This window comes from Phaethon aethereus (assembly GCF_964289735.1).
Source record: "Phaethon aethereus genome assembly, chromosome: Z".
In the NCBI taxonomy this organism is placed as follows: Eukaryota; Metazoa; Chordata; class Aves; order Phaethontiformes; family Phaethontidae; genus Phaethon; species Phaethon aethereus.
The window spans coordinates 13,302,004-13,319,744 of NC_138577.1; the positions used below are offsets into that span (position 1 = coordinate 13,302,004).

The window sequence follows — 17,741 nt, forward strand, 5'->3', positions numbered from 1 at the left end:
GCAGGATGTCTTACCAGAAAACTTGATTTAGTTAAAACCCATGATGCACAGTGGGAAGCATGATACAGCTTTTGGTCAGGAGACTGGACCAGACTTACTAGCAGTCTCTCCTGACCTTCAATGTCACCTGCATTAACAGCCACTTCACAGGGTCCTGCAAGGTCAAGGAGAAACGTAGCCATTTCAGAGCAAGGCAAGTGAAGATGTAGATATGCAGGAATATCCCAATGACTCTCCACAAATTGGAATATTTGACTTGCATGGTATTCTATGCATTTTAGTGCTTTTTTAGAACTGTGCAATATAACACGTCATGAAGGAAAGCTAACAAGAAAGCAAAGATGCTTATTTAGAGGAAACACAGGCAGGACACCAAGAATTGTCCCTTCAGTCCTAGAAGTAAGAAGCACCAAAGTGATGTATATTTTATGTAAAAACTTAAGAAGTCCAGGTCATGCATTAGAGAAGTCAGCAACTTAAATGTTAGGTGCTTACTGAAACACACACGTGGTCAGTCCTGTGACGAAAGCTAGCCAGTTATGAGACCTCACATCCACATCAACAAAAGCAGTAAAAGAACAAACTGACTTCCAACGGCAACAAGCGCTTGCAGAGCCGTTGATTTCCCTGGGCACTGGGGTTGGTCTGTGCTTTCAGCTCACAGCTCCATCCCTTCCTTTCTGCTCCGTCCTCTCTCTGGTGCATCCCAGCGTGTGCCCAGAGACCCAGTTTCTAGTAGCAGCCGTAAATCATTCTTTACGTTAACATGGGACACCTGTTTTAAAATTTCCCCTTTCTTTTTCCAAAGATTTTAATGCTCTTCACAAAGGTTGCTTCACATCCCCTGTGGCTCAAAGCAGACAGATAGCAAGACTGAAAGTGGTGGGTAGTTTCTAAAGAAGTCTAGAACGCCCACGTGCTTTTTAATTACATAGCTATGTGCACACTTAATTAAATTAAAAAACAATTACCACAATTTATGATATGAATCCAAGTCTTTAGCAAACTGGGATTGCAGCTGGGTTTGTTCTTTGACTCCTTTTTTTGTTGATTTTCTGTAAACTATCCTGGCTGATGTTTCTCTCTATGGTGGAATAACAAAAGGCAGCTTTTGGTAGGTGCTTTGGCTCTTCATTTCAGGAGTGACATTAGTCTTTTTCTCTTCCTGAGGGAGGTTGGATGGTGGTGGCAATTTGTTTATTGGACTTAAATGAGGTTGAATTGAAAAATAAGAGATGACAAGAACCTATGCTGAGCACCACTTGTAAATGAGAGTTTCTTACTGTACAGACTGGTATAGTAGGAGACATCCCTGCAGGGAATACATGTTCACGCTGCACCACTAAGTTCCTTGATATCCATTCATAAATATGGATGGGTATTAATTAGGAAAGACAAGTATTTCATCGGTGCAGATAGTAATCCTGTCTTTGAAGAAAGTGACAGCTGTATGTATTTGCTGAAAATATCCCAGAAATTCATGCTTTTGCAAAATAGTTTCTCACCTCCTTTTGTTTAAACAGAAGTATCCGTAATAAGGATCTTTTCCTTAATGCTTGAAGTAGTGAAACAACTTTGTAAATAACACCCATGGATTTGCACAGCTTTGCAAAAGCTCAAAAAACTTCTCAGCCCACGTTATTTTGACAGCAGTGGACTGAGGTGCAGAGTTTCTCCCGCTCAGAAGCAGGTCTGGTGCCTTGCTTGGGGTTTGCTGCCTGGGTGAGACCACCTTGGTGCATTATCTGCCTGATGTCGACATCATCTTGCAGAAGAAATGTTGGTTCTGGCAGTTTGTCCGGCAGTATCTCCAGTCTGTCAGTCAAATTAGCCATTAAAAATCTGCATCTAAATCTAGTCCCATGAAAGAACTGAATAATGTTTCTAGCATGTGTAAAATTTTGGGGCATTCAGGAGAAAGCTGAATAATATTGTGAGGACTGTTCTTCTCCTGCTCAAATAAAAAGAGCAGACCACCCTCTATTTCCCAGTCTCTCCCTCTTGTATTTGACCAGCCTGTTGAGCAGGAAGCTTGTTGGAGTATCCAGCTTAGCAATCACAAATTGATGAATCTGATCACAGGATTACAGAACTGTTATCTGAGAAGGACCTTTGGAGGTCATCCAGCTCAACCTCCCACTTGGAGCAGGGTTTTTGCCAACACTGGATCCGGTCAGCTGTGGCTTTGTCTAGACAAGTGTGTAAGACCTCCAAGGATGGAGATACCACAATGCCTCTTGTTAGTCTGTCCCAGGGCTGCACCTCCCTCCTAGTGAAGAAATTTTCCTAGAAGTCCAGTTTGAAACTCCAAAGGTGCAGTTTGATGCTATCACCCACTGGTATATTATCTGCTGCTACTGAGATCATGTGGCCCCTGTTATTCTTTTAACTCCCCCTCAAGTAGCAGTGGACCCCCAGGCCTCCTTTTCCCTAGATTAAACAATCCCAGCTCCCTCTACCTCTTCTTGTAGGCCATGTCCCCCAAGCCCATGACCATCCTGATAGCCCTTTGCTGGACCCTATTTCCTCAACATCCCTTTTGAACCAGGGGACTTGAAGCTGGACATTGTATTGCTGATGTTGATGAGATCACCAGTGGGCAGAAGAGGGGGCTAACATCTTCCCTCAAACTGCTGCCCACCGTCTTCATATTGTGATGAGAGTGTCCTGGTGGCTCATATTCAACATGGTCCATGTCCATTCCAGCAGTACCACTCCCACTTGGCTCCCAGCCTGCACCAGTACATTGGCTTTTTTCCTTTCCCAGGCACAGGACTCTGCAATTCTTGCTGAATTTCCTAAAGTGTCTCTCGTCCCCGTATCAAGCTTCTCTGTGTCCCTCTGAATTAAAACTTCTCCATTTGGCATGTCAACCACTCTCCCCTAACTTATTATCATCCATAATGAGGGTGCACCTTTTCTCTTCATGCAGGTGGCTGATAATGCTATTGAACAATATTTGCTCCAGTCTACTACTGGAGCCCAATGGTCCAGCCAATTTTCATCTCACCTAACAGTCCAGTCTTCCAGCCCATACTTCCACAGCTTCTTTCCAAAAGTGCTGTAGAGATGGTGTTGAAAGCCTTCCTGAAGCCAAGTAGTCTTATATCCACTGCCCACCCCATAGCCAGGCATTTCATCACAGAAGGCAGTTTTGTTGGTCAGGCCCAATTTGCGCTTCATAAATCTTTGACCATGCCCTAGTATCTTTCTGCCCTGTTATGTGTTTGGCGTGGACTCAAGAGGTTGTGCTTCCTGCACTTGTCCGGGACTTGAGACAAGGCTGACTACCACATTCTCCATCTCAAAGACAGGCGTAACACAGGCCCAGTCCCCAAGGACTTCCTGATGCTGACACCACGATTTTTCCTAGGTGAAGCTCACTATCACTCTCGGCCCCTTGTGCTGAATCCCTTTCAGTCCTATGGATCTCTGTACATCCAACCACTCTGAACAGTCCCTGCTGCTGGCCTCCACCCCAAGCTGTCAGGGCACACATCAAGCTCTGGTGCAGGCAAAGAAGAGTGCATCAGCGTTATCCCATGTTACATGTCACTTAGCTGTCTCCCTCATTTGTTGATGGACCCATGGCGTTCACTATGGGCTCTGCCTTATTTGTAAACAGCATACATGCAGCTGCCTTGCAAACCCTCTAGATCTCCAGTGTCAAGTGTGGGAAGCCTATGGGCACAGTGCTCCTGCCCTTTGCAGAGGAGACGAGTCTGGGAGGAGAATAGCTTGCAGGGGAGCCTTGATAGTTGGCTGCACATTTGAAACAGGCAAGTGGCAAATCTGCAAAGCCCTGAGCAGCTCAGAGACACCGATGTGGGAGATCTGGGACTCATTTGACTGCACAACTGAAAAGCTGAGGACCAAGCAGGCTTGAAACCTGTTCATTACTGTAATTCCACAGGGTGAACTCTCAGCTTTCTGAACTCCTTTCTGATGAACATAACCTGCAAGACATGCTAAGAGCAGGATAGTCAACAACCTGCTCATACCTCTAGTTATCCTCTAAGCAATTAACTTCTGAAGATACACTTAATTAAAGCTGCAGTAATGGTCACTTCTCTCCATCGCTCTGCAGAGTAAATGAAAACGTGCCAGACATTTCTGCTGTTCATGGCTCACAAATCCTTAACCCTTGTGCTGACTGTCAGCCATATGTGATCTTGGCAGCAGGTCCTGTCCATCCTCTGTAGAGGAAAGAAGGGGAAAAAAAAAGAATACTTTAGTACGATCAAAAGACAACTTGAGCTCCATTTGAAGGAAAACATAGGAAGTTTAAGTGCCCATTACTGCTGTGTACCAATCCTCCTTCATGTCAGTTCTACTCATACAGAAGGGATTCTGCATGTCTTTGGCTGAGTATCTCAGATTTAGGTATATTAAAATGCATGTGAATCTTCAGCTAGATCTCAGAGGGAAGCTCTCAATAGCTAGGGCCTAACATCAGGCAACATATTTGCACCAAGGCATTTATTAATGCAGTGAATTTAGCTCCATTTCCTGCTTGCCACATATCCAACAAACAGACCTCGGTTGTTTTTCCAAATGTGTTTATAATTGCATCTGATTGCAGGCCTGTTTTATTTGTACGTATTCCAGTTTAAGGAAGGTCACACGCACTCCCTTGTTTCAAGTACAACCGCTCACCCACATGACATGGTGTTTTCCTAGATGACCGAAACCTTTGTGAACAAGAGTTGTAGTTCCTCTCCCACACAGGCACAAGCATAGCCCCAAACACATCTGCAGTATGTGGGCATGAGCCAGACCCCTCAACACACAGCTCTCCAGTCCCCTCTGCCATGCTCAAAGAAACTCTTCAACCCCAAAAGTCTCCTTGGCACATATGGGGTGGGACCACTGGGAGAGCAACCTCCAGGGGAAGATCATGGCCTTGGCAGTTCATGGCCTGCCTGGGTGGAGAGCAGCTCCCACATCACCCAAGAGGCAGGACATCTTCCAAGCCTCTGGCCCACAGCCAACTCCACTTTCACTGGATCAGGAAGGGGGGTGGGGGAGGAGAGTAATGAAGCATGTATCCATACAAGATCTTTTCAAAATGTCATTAGGAACATTGCATAAGATTAACGACCACCTCAGACGTTCCAGGTGAGGAGGCTCCCTCAGACCAATTTTTGTTCAGGCACCAGCATGACTTCTCCACCAATGGCTCTGCTTACTGTCACAGCTGAGGTGGGTTACCATAAGATTGCTGTTTGGAGAAACAATGTTTTTGCTAAATTCCTTCTGCAAGTCCTCTGAATACAGGGTCCAAGACTTTTAATAGTGTGTAGGTGTTTAGCATTGCAAAACTTATACATGACTTAGCTAAATCTTATTTTCAGAAGTGACTGAAGTCCTCAGAAGCTCAAGGAGTCAGAGCAAAATTTTAAAAGCTGGTTGAGACATGAAGGGGAGGTTCCTTGAGGCATCAGCACGGAATCAAAGTGGGCAGGAAGTGGCTCCAAGGTCTGGGTAATGCAGCATCAAGCTCAAGTTGACAGTAAAACTGAGAGGGGAAAAAAGGGTTAATAGCAAAAAAGCAAGAGTGGAAACACCCAAGGTTGGAAATCAGTACAATACATTCACAAGTATGGAAGAGGAAGTCACCAAGCAACAAGGAAAAAGAGAAGAAGGAGAAGATCGGGGCCAAAGAGAGTAAAAAGCCAAAAAAGCAAATTGCTTGGAAGTACACTAAGGTCTGAGGGGAAGACAAAGGCTACTACTCATCAGTATTTCTTTCCCTATTCTTTTCTGCTGTCTTAGGAACCAGCTTTTCTTATCACTGTTTCTACACAAACTTTTTCTCCTCCTGAGTCAGAAGGCCTTTCTTATCATCAGCTTTTCACAAGGTTTTGTGCTCCTGCTCTGCAGGTAGGGGAAAACAAGACCCAGTGGCAGGAACCTCCAGAGCTTATTCAGATTAACATGGGCAGCAGCTCTGACCATGCTTCTGCCCCATCCTAAGATCCTCCCCTTACCCAAGGAGGCCACCTCCTACACACATCCAAAAACCACACTTTGTATTTGACACTTACAAAGCACTTGACAGCATCTCATTTCCCCGAGTAATTAAACTGTTGTATGCATGAAGCATTACCACAGCATAAATTACTTACTTTTCAAGAAATTTGTACTTCTCTGAAGCTGGAAACCCCCTTCCATGTGAGAAGGTAGATGGACAATAGGGGAAACTAGGACATAACAGGCTTTGATTACCTGAAGTACCTGAAGCCCAGTTGAGGCAGAACTGAAGCTTTGATGGAAGTCTTAAAAGTTCTGTTTCCCCAACTGCTGAAGATGAGAGCCTCAGGAAAAACTGGAAATTACTTAGCACATGAAAAAAAATATCCTTTAGGTATTACATGCAATACACAGTAATCATTTGCGGCTCGTAGCTTGAAAGGGTGCTTTATTTTGTTTCAGTACAGATTCAGTCCAGTTCACAGAGAACACAGTTAATACATATCTTCACTTTGTAGGAGAAATGGGCATGAACACATGAGCACTCAGTCACCAGCCTGTTATAGCCAATTTATGCAACTTTTGCCTCGAAAACATTATGTATGGCACACAGACTTCACTAGCATCCCATACAGGAGCACTGTAACATCATGTCTAGAAGCACGAGAGGAGGATGTAAATCTCAAGGACTGTAAAACTGTATCTACACCCCACCCACCCCCTCCCCCGGGTTGGGGATTTAACTCTAAAAATCCTGGTTTTGACATTAACTTGAAAGTTTCTTTTAAGAGAATGTGTCCCTGAATAATAGATGTTCTTCCTTGCGGCACACATTCAAGTTCAGGTGATACAGATAGCAGTCTCCACTGCCATGGACAGCTGAGGACTCGGAGCAGACAAAACTGTCTTAAAAACAGGTCTCCATGAGCTGCAATAGCAGCTAATAGGAGGAAAGGTACCTGAATCTCAGCAGAACAAAGCAGTCTCCCACGTTTAACCATTTTAATAGAACCTGAAATAGCAACAAAAGCTAGGATGTTAGCTAAATCAGTCCCTGTTAACAAGGAAGGTAAGTTTAGTAGGTTAAAGACACAAGGTCTGGTAGAGCTCATGAGGCTTTGTGTTTTTAAACTACAATGTAGGACTCAAGACTCCAAAAGCTCATCTACTTCCCCAGCACATCCAGGGTTATACCAGGTGGTTTAGCAAAAGACAGTGTTGCTCTTCACAAAACCTTCATTACTTACATCCAAATTCTTTGATACAGCCAGTACAAAGGTTCTATGTTCTATCTTAAGAAGCTCTTAAAGATGGTTTTTAAATCACAATAAAGCTGATAAACACTATAGGCAGTTATCTTCTATGTGAAAAACAAACAAAAACCCAACAACCTAATCCTTTTTCTGAGGGGGGATTAAAGAGTGGCTTTCTTTTAAACCGTATTGGCTCTAAGGGTGACAAAACCCCAATATCCTCCACAATCTAACAGGAAACCAATAGGAACATGGAAAATACTCACAGAAAGAAGACGAGACAACAGAAAAGAGCCTATGAAATACACTTTCAGACCGAAGCATGTTTCAAGTAGCTTAGATTTTCAAAGCCATTTTAAAAGTTGCACTTAACTTGCTCCTGAATACGCCTCAATTTTTCTGACCTTTCCACCTAATTACTTCTCTCTTCTCTCAAAGACAGATCACAGCAGTAAGAGACAATGAAAGCAGTGAGTTAGCATATACTATCAAGTACAGAAAGTATTCTATAAGCTGTCAAATATAAGAGCAACACAGCAACTTTCATTATTCCTCCACTTAAAGCAATCATGTTTTGAAATGTGATTTCACAAAAATGTCCAGAGTTCATGCCCAAGCTCCTCAAAGTTTTAAACACAGCATCTTACAACTGAGAGAACACTGTCTTTTTATTTGTAAACCAAAGTCTGAAATATCTTACAATATACTTTTAATTTCATTTTTCTAAAGAAACATCACTTAAGAATTGAAAGAACAGTGTGGCATTAAATGTTAAGGACCATATTTTAAAAACCTTTATTAAAAAAGGTTATATAGGTACGCTGAATTTAAGTTGTACTTTGAAATCAACTACATAAGCATGTAAATGACTGAAAATGAAGTGCAAAGTTGGAAGTCCAGTAACAAATGAGGCTGTAGAGTTGTGCTCAAGATAGAAGAGGTCTACCCATGGCAGGCACAGCTGCACACTCACAGGCTAACTCTGTCTCAGCCATGAATCTTGCAGATATGAGTGACACCACTGATTAGGTCAGTTTGATCTACGTAATATAAACTCTCCCTTTCTAATAAGAAGGATATATTAACTAAAGCTTTCAGTTAAGCAGTAAAACCCTTCTAATTAGCAACAAAAAGAAAAAATGACATGCTTGCTCTGTTTCAGGCACTTTCAAGATCAGAGTTTATTTACTGTAGGTAAAAAGCTAGTATACAGATTAAGGGATCCCTTAAATTTCAACTCTATAGTTATACACCATCTAGTATTCTTGCTCTGAATATTAACCAAAAAAGTTTCTAAACACCTGTAAGCCCCACTATAAATCTGCATTGTTATGAGGAAAAAATAGTAAGTCAATGCTTGATTTTTTCAATGCATAATATTTACACTGTGAAACCAATGGGAGATAACAAGCAATGGCAAAGAGGCAATAATTTTAAAAAGCCAAAGTTTTATATATTTTTTTACAATAGTGTGCTAATCAGCATAACTGTATATAAAAAATCAAAATATAGCAGAAGGTCCCATTACAGAAATCTTTATCATCTGAACCGCAGTCATTACTTGCTAATCATTTACATGCAACACCTGCTAAGGCTGACTTTTTAAAGTGTAAAATAGATTATGAGGTTTAAGAGACAAACATTAATTTGTGTATGAAATTGAAAACTGCACTCAAGAACTGTACTGGTCACGAGTCTCTTCCATACAGGAGGGGGAAAAAAACCCAGAAAAGTACAATGATAGAAAGTGGTCTCTTTACATACACTAATTACCAAAGGCAATGCATAGACTGAGAATACCTGGATGGCAAACTCTGTAGACACTGGAAACAAACAGCTTTCACATACATGCTCTTTACAGGGGGCCTTTCTTTCCAGCAAATGGCAACGGATGACAGCAAATAAGGGGCACCAGGTGTACAACTAAGTAGAACTTGCAAAATACTAATATGGGGCAGTTGTTAATATACAATTTGAACTATATATACAAGATAATGGAATGTATCCCATCCCCAAACTGTTTATGAAACAATTGGACCTTTCTATACTAGCCTTATGACTCAGCTATCATCCTAATGAAAATATAAGTACACAAGAGACTTGCATGAAAAGTAAAATTTGTGGGGCATTTTACAGGAACTATTGACAAAGCTGCTTAATGGCATTTCTGCTTTTAAAGTAATTTTGTTAGATATAATTGAAACAACATCTGCATATAAAATGTCCTGATAGACACATCAAAATGGAGCTTTGGTGATTTAAAAAGGCCCTTTTTAATCGTTCTGCAGAAGTATTGATGCATGCACACATCTGTGTCAGCTGAGACTAGTGATCCAACTGCATGCACATTTCCTCTTTGAGGTGCTTTCCATGTTAAACCACTTCAATAACAATAAGGTGAAAAACAGATTAAACATAGTATTTCAGGTAACTCAAACTGAATACGAAATGGAATGCCAATATGGCAGGAAAACCTTTTTCTGTTGTTTTTAAACAGGAAGGTCTCTTGTACCAGCAGAATCCTGTATACAGATACACAGAGAAGGAGGGAATACACCACTTATAGTTCCCATTAAACTAGAGCTGATTCATCATGTGAGAAGGTACAAATTACAGAAAACATGAATAGTCAATAGAAGAGAAACAACTGGTTTACATGAAAGAAGAGAGAACACTTCAGTCTGAATGCAGTTATTTTGTGAAAGCTGCTACAACAGCCCACAGAACCTCATTTGTGTTGGCTTTCATACATTCAACCTCAGGGTCTAAATCCAGAAGCTGCCGCACTCTCTTTGTGGCTAAATCATACTGCTCATCCAGAAGGGGGGCAAAAGCGTTCTCCAGAACATCTGAAGCGTGAGCTAAATAAACAAGTGCCAGCAAGCGCTTGTCCATGCGGTGAGGGTCATTCACCCATTTGTCAAGAACTGCTTCTTGAACCTTCTTGATGAGACGCTGTTTGATATTGTTGTTGGTGAGAGGGTGAGTAGTCATGTCAAAAAGAAGGAAGTTCTGTTTCTCTGTTGTCAGTACACCTTTTTCCACTAGATTTTTAGCTAACCGTTCACGAACGTTTCGTAGCTGGTAGTGCAACTTCAATGGGTTCCATGTTTCACCTAAAAAAGCAAGGAAAAAACCCAACAGTCAGGCAAAGTTTAGGCTGTACTATTACAGCAATTTCCCCACTCTGTGGTGCAGAATGAGCTGTCAAATTTGTATAGTTGACTATTACACTAAGCTGTTGTGCTAACATCAGCATTCCCCTGATCTCTGACCTACCCAGATATAGGCATACAGACAGAGACCATGAAAGCCTCCTTGGAGGAGCTTCTGTGTACATTTGAAGTTTGGATGAAATGCTAGCTAAGCCATGTCTTGATTAAAGACACAGTAAATAAGTAGTCTTGTACTGAAGAAAAAAAAAATCATGAAGAGTGAATATTACTATTTTTAATAATAAAAATAGGCACCTCCTCCAATCTTGTCCATTTGCCTGTTTCCAGCCTTTTACAATTTCAGAGACTAGAAGAAGCATCATTGCCTTTCCTTCTGCCACAGAGATAAACTAATGCACATGTACCCTGCGCATTTCTCTATTTCTTCACATTTTCATTCTTCTCTCCCTTCCTAACCCCACCAGGTGAAGCAGTGACCATGCACTGTCTGCATGTGTGTGTGTACACAAGAGCACATACTGGGCTTTAATGTTTCTATAAAAATTACTTCCAACGTTTTTTATTGAGGCAGAAGTGTGCCCTTGTGTCTATGACTGTGTGTGCATAGAGGACTGAATTTAAAAAGCACAAAAATCAGCATCAGCACCAACAGCTACTGATAAAGCTAAAATTGTTAAGCACTGAGAAATGCACCTTTGCTAAAGAGTTTATTTAATAAGCTAAAACTACCTAAGTATTTATCATAAGTATTAAAATCCCCTCCCAATATAAGAGAGTCTATGTGTTTTAGGAGGTGAGAGAAGAAACAGCATTAAGTATTTCTTACATAGATAGGGGTTTCCTGTAAGTGACACAGAACTTCTGTATCAATTTGTTTCTGTAACAGAAAGCTTTTTAAAAATTCACTGGTTAACATACAATAGCAATAATAACACAAACTACAAATGACTTTAAGGTTTCTCCCACTGTGATGGAGATACATAAACTGTATCCAACTAGTAGCCAAGTTAAGTAAACAACAACTGAAACATGGGGTGACACCAGCTGCATAGTGAAAGGCTGAAAACCCACCCAGGCCTGAACTACACAAATCCCTACAGGTCCCACACATTGCTGAATGCAATTCCCCAGCTTGACCATGAATGAAGCTATCACACACAAAAGAATAGTCTCCTTACAGCATTTCACAGGGAAAAGGCTATTTCCTAGATTTCTCTGCATTTATTAGGTGGATGTGGCTATACTGTAACAAAAATCAGTAGTGTGGTGACACCTTGTGACCAGTCTCCTCAATTACACAGGCACTTGCTCACATCTACAGGAGGACCTGACACTTTCTGTACTCCCTACACTTGCTTCCCTTAGAGGCTATCTTATAAACAACATCAGCCTGGCAAACATCACCTTACACGTCAATATAGATGTTTCCATGATGGCTTAGAACTCATATGTACTGTAACATCAAGCACCATTCTTCGCATTGCTGATATTATGGATAGAGTAGCTATTTTCCAGGATCAGGCCCAAAAGCAAAATTCTAAAAGAATTTATTAAAAAAACCACCCATAACAAAAAAAACCCACAAAATATTTTTCTTCGAAGGGCATTCCTCTAAGCCAAGGGAAATGCAAAGAACCCTAATGTTGTCCAAGAACTAGTCATTAATATGTGCAAGTAAAAAATGATCGATCCAGGTCTTAGCCACAGCACTGATAACTATCTTCCCAGAGCCAAAGCTCCACAATAACATTGTTCATTCATTAGTTGACCTTTTCTGAATCAGTACGAACTTGATGTGCTCTGCACTGGAAGAGAAGGTGAAATGACAGCACAAATTATATATTTAGGACAAGAAAAATGAATTCTTTTTGCAGGCTGTAAAAGTGAAGGAGAGCTGAGCAAGAACTGAACTGCAAGGTTATACAGCAGCCACGTCCCCTACTGACCAGGGCTGGTTTGCTCTCCTCTCTCCCACCTCTGCCCAACAGTTTAGGAGCAAGAGGGGAGGGATGGCAAGGACAGGAATATGAACTGATATGCAAGGAAGGCTGTTGCAGGTGGTACAGGACGAATGGGAAGAATATAATGAAAACAAGGCAGCAGAGAAAGCTAGAGAGATTTTGCTCATTGTTGAAACTCCTACTCATGGTTGTTACAAGTAACAAATAGATTTAGATAGCTTCAAGTCTCATTGCCTCCTATCTCCCAGAGTCATGTTGACAAAATGGTGAGGATTTTTCCTGCACTGTTTGCGCAATTGAAGTACAGCTGTGATCTACCCCAGAGAAGCTGCATTTTATGTGTTTTGTAAAAACAAACCCTGGTGATAAATTCTGGCTACAGGGAAAAAAAAATACCAAAACAATAAAAACACTACATGTTAAACGATGGTCATTGTTAATTTCAGCTTGATTTATGCATCTTGAGGATAAAACTGTTGGCAAGGTATATGAAAAACATTAACTGCAATTGTAAAGATGAAATCTAATTGTTATTTCTTTTTTTTTGGGCAATAACTTACTAGCTTCACAGGAAGAGCTGTGTGCAAAGTACTCATCTTGAAGACTTTGCTTTGAACAAGAAGTATCTAACATTTGAAAATATTTATTACATTTCCCCAGTTAAAGGAAAAATAGCACTCCTGACTGTTTATTGTTTCTTTATGATTAATGGTCAAATTATCGTCAATTTTTACATCTTGAGCAGTGAGATCCTGAACTCTCTTTATCAAATGAATACTGAATCCATACACCTACACTCCAGACTTCCACCAACCCTCATTTCCCATTACAGAGAAAGGCAGTTATATCTCCAGAGTGCAGTCCTGATTTACTTTAGAGTCAGCAGAAAGAGCTTCTGCCAGAGTTGAGATGTCCTCTGACACTTTCAACTATATCCCTTCTGTACAAAGTTAAGTCAAAAGCAAGTTACTTACACTTGATTAAAGGCTACAATCAACAAGAGACTACCCCAGAGGACTGACTAATTAACTTTTTTGCATACTTTCTCCCCAAAAAACTTACAATATAATCTCTAGTGATGCCAGATAATTAGCTTTATTGGGGGGGAAAAAGCAAATACATTATGTCCAAGGCTTACCACTAAGCAGCTCAATCCAATTTTGTACTGTTTCAGGAGGTTGGGTCTCTTTTATGTGTTTCAGAGCTTCATCAAGCAGAACATCCCCTGTAGGAGCATCTGACTTGCAAATCACCTAGGACAGAATAAAACGCAGTCAGTATTTTGGTTGAATTCATATACCATAAACATCCACCAATAAAAACTGGAAAAATCTACCTGTTATCTAAACCAAGGAAATTCTACAAAAATAAGGAACCATCTTTAAGAATATGCAAGTTTAAAAAAAATACCTTGTTGTTAAAAAAAAAAAATCTATCTAGGATTTTAATTACAAAGCTGTGTTAAGTCTTAGGTTATCTATAACTTAAACTAATCTTAATTGACTAAAATGATAGTATTAGTAACATGCTTAATACCTCGTTTTTTAAGGAGGTCAGTCCACTAACCCACCCAGGTCCTTTGCTTCCTCCCCAAAACAAAGTATATTCCAGAGTTAAATTACTCTGATGGAAGCCAATTTTACTGCTTCAAGGCAATTTATTCAAAATACTGCAGTTAAACAATTAGACCACGTGAAAGTGGGAAATCAATTACAAACTGAAAGAGCAGGAAAATTGGTTTTCTTCTTCCATATATTGAAGGATAAAAATAGGTTCAAGACAAGTTTTACAGCTTTGAAGAACATGTTGACCATCTATGTTCCATTCACTAACAGTTAACACACATCTTAGGCAATATATGTGTAATAACAAATCCCTTAATATGTAATAATAAATGCAGTATCATTAAAGTTTGTTATTGAGTAACTTTTAAAATTATGAGTTCTTCCCTCAAGAGAGGGCAGCAGAACAAGAACAAAATCATTCATAGTAACATTAAAAAATTTAAGAATTTAATAGTACCAGCAGTTATATAAACCATGAACAAATTCTATTTTTTCTAGTTAGAAAAACAAGAGCATCAAACAAAAACATACAGATTAAACCAACCCAAGTCAATATGCTTGAACAAAAACAAAATAGCAATAAAAATCTATCTTCCTTTAGGAAAGGAGTAACTACAGTTTCACAGCTAGGTTTATGAAAATAACAATTAAAACTGTCAATTTTAATAGTTTTACAAGTCAGCACTTCAAACACATCAGGTAAAAAGGTAAGAGGCAATTGACAGAAAAAGTAACACCAACACAATTAACACATATACAAGAAAAGCAGCAAGTCAAAGCTTTTATTTCTCATAAAGCTTCACAACAATCAGAAAGTGTCCTGGAAAAGCTTTAAGTGTCCTATTGAAATACACCTCAAGTTTAGGTCTGTTCCATAGTTCTCATAAACCTTATAACAATAGAGGAATACCATACACTTTCACAGGGCCTGTAGATGACACTGAAATGAGCTGCAATGGTAAGAGAACTTCAATACTGGCAAGATGATCCCAAACTAGAGGTGTGTACAAAGTCAATGAGATGAAAAGGAAAATTACTGGAGAGATCTTTGTGAATACCTAACAGGTCATAGCTGGAATACTATTTTGTATTTAGATGGTATATATAAAGCACAGAAATCAAGATTTTTAATGAAATTAGCAAGAATGTACCAGTCCGCAATGCAAGGCTAAAAAGAACAAACTTTGTTTAGATCTGAAAAGAAAGCACATAAGATATTTTCACAAAGAGGGTTATGAAACAGTAGTTTAGGGTGCCTACTTTGGGAAAAATAAAAATACACCAGTTTATTCTGAAAATATAAAAGATGCAGGATTTATTGTCAAAAACTTCAACTGACAAATTGAACACCCAGGGAGCTGCTCAATTACATTCAGTGGAGAATTTTAAGACTAAACATCTGCCAGGGAGGGACCAGAGAAACCATTATCTGTTACTGCATCAAGATTAAATGGTCTCTTGAGATACTATCCAGGTTTCCATTTTTGGGAGCTGGAGATCACGCCAACCATTAAACTTGGACATTAAAACTACATTTTAATCCAGACAATTGCTATTTGAAACTAAACAGAGAACAATGCGTATTTCTTTCTGATTTACAAACTTGTACCACAGCATCACTCAAAACCTTTATTAACCACACATAATTATATTGCATATATTCCAGTTTTGTATCAACATTCTGAATTTTTGGAAGTTTCTGTTCTTTAATTATACAGCAGCATACTTCAAGCTGGGCTTTTAAGCTGCTAGGTTGCAGCTATTAATAGCCACCTTTCAGAAATTCCTTTAATAATTAGCCTAAAAACACCCAACTTATTTATCTTTACTTCTTTTTAAAACTGACATTCCAGCAGTATTTTAGTTTCTTTGAAGTGTTCCATATGATTAGCTTCCCTGGTTCACTCCAGCCTGTTGCAGCTGGTAGCCTGCTACTCACCATCTCATTTTAACAGGTAAGATGTGAAGTCATCTTTTTGACCTGCTTTATTACAAAAAAACCCAGAACCAAATAAACCTCACTGAAGAGATGAAAAAAAATGCTTTTAAGTCTAGGATATACATAAGGTAGGGTTTTTTTAAGTTTAGAAAACAGCTTTCCTTGCTTATTAGTGGTTAAGCTACTTTTTTCTACCATTGCAAAGAAGTTTAAGAAGTTAGCCTGAATATGATGCACCATGACAGTACGAGCCTAAACATAACAGGTATTCAGAGAAAAGAGCTGTAAGGAGCATAGACTTCTCCATTCAACTCAGTCAGGACTCCATAATTTCTTCTCTTGTGAAGCCACAATGGACAGCAATTCTGTTTCCAGGTTCACCATTCTCTGCAGCCAGGCATACAGCACTGTTTCTTCTCACTTCTCTGCTACACTGAATATTGACTACACAGATTCTTCTGATTATCCTGCCCTCAAAAGTATTTTGTTTCACACTTCCATGATATTTCTCTTCCCCTCCCCTTCCCAGCATATGGAAACAGGCAACAGCAGAAACCCAGCCACCCCTCTATCTTCATAAATCTGCTCTTTCTTGAAGGATTTATTCATGAAGGCTTCTTGGCTAACTCTCTTCAGAGTCGTAACAGCAAAAGACAAGTGAGAAGTTGAGCGGATTGGGGATCTTGTGAACTGAATTATCACAGAAGATTAAGCACCCACAAGTGGGAATTTTTTTCTTCTCTTTAATAGAGGAGCTAAGGTAGAGAAAGAAGCTAAGATCCTGGTTCTTCAGAGATGATGGTCCTTAGCCTTACTGCATAAAATCTTTCTTTATTCCAATTTTTCAGTGATTTATCAGGTACTAGATTGGCCTTGTATCCAACTTCTGAGGAAGTTCCAATTATACAGAATATTTAATTTGCATTTTCCACAATGCAGCTTTGCAATTATGCAGTGCTAAAGATTAAGCACTTCTTGCACTGATTTTTAAGTAAACGTCATTATTTACTTTTAATACAAAAATTCACTTGTGCATGAATCACTCAGAATTACCAGCTATAAAATACTGAAGCTAATCCACCAATGATTTGTTGGAACTTCTTTTGATTCTAAGAACTCTAATGATTTGATTTGCCTTCTGAGGCTGTAAAGCAGCATACAGTACCATTTTCTATATTCAATAACCACTAGTCTTAGAAATTATTTATATATAAACCTCAATACTAAATTGTTTCTTGTCGTGGTTTAGCCCCAGCTGGCGACTAAGCACCACGCAGCCACTCGCTCACTCTCCCTCCCACAGTGGGATGGGGGAGAGAATTAGGAAAAACCTCGTGGGTTGAGATAAACACGGTTTAATAGGACAGAAAGAAAGAAGGGAACAATAATGATAATACCAACAAAGGAATGTACAAGAACAAGTGATGCCCAATACAGAAATTGCTCACCACCCAGTGATCGACAGCCCGTCCCCGAGCAGCGATTTCCACCCCCCGGCCAACTCCAGTTTATGTACTGGGCATGATGTTGGATGGTAGGGAATATCTCTTTGGCCAGTCTGGGTCAGCTGTCCTGGCTGTGTCCCCTCGCAGCTTCCCGTGCACCCCCCCAGCCTGCTCGCTGGTAGGCCAGCACAAGAAGCTGGACTGTCCTTGACTGCTCAGCAACAACCCAAACCTAAAATTGGATACCAGCAGATAGAAGTCCACAATGATGCAACGATTACATACTCTTAAGCCAAATCCACGAGGATGTTGCAACATAAAATACGTCATATCGACTTTCAAAGTTTCACTAACGTCCATCAAGTCCTGCCTGCCAGTTTCTCAGTCTTACTTGTCTGTGGCATTCAAGCATAAAGCATCTTGATCCAT

At 40.0% G+C, this 17,741-nt stretch overlaps 1 protein-coding gene across 1 annotated transcript in view; it reads right to left on the minus strand.

Annotated features, from left to right (window-relative positions):
* Positions 1–9,917: 9,917 nt before the first annotated feature.
* Positions 9,918–17,741, minus strand: part of GOLPH3 (golgi phosphoprotein 3) — a gene marked incomplete at its 3' end in the record, with an annotated part of 28,399 nt that continues 20,575 nt past the window's right edge. Inside the window, exons 3-4 of the mRNA XM_082012927.1 lie at positions 13,502–13,616; positions 9,918–10,342 (exon numbers count right to left, since the gene is read on the minus strand). Of these exons, the coding sequence (XP_081869053.1) occupies positions 9,918–10,342; positions 13,502–13,616 (540 nt within the window). The remainder of the gene's footprint in view (positions 10,343–13,501; positions 13,617–17,741) is intronic.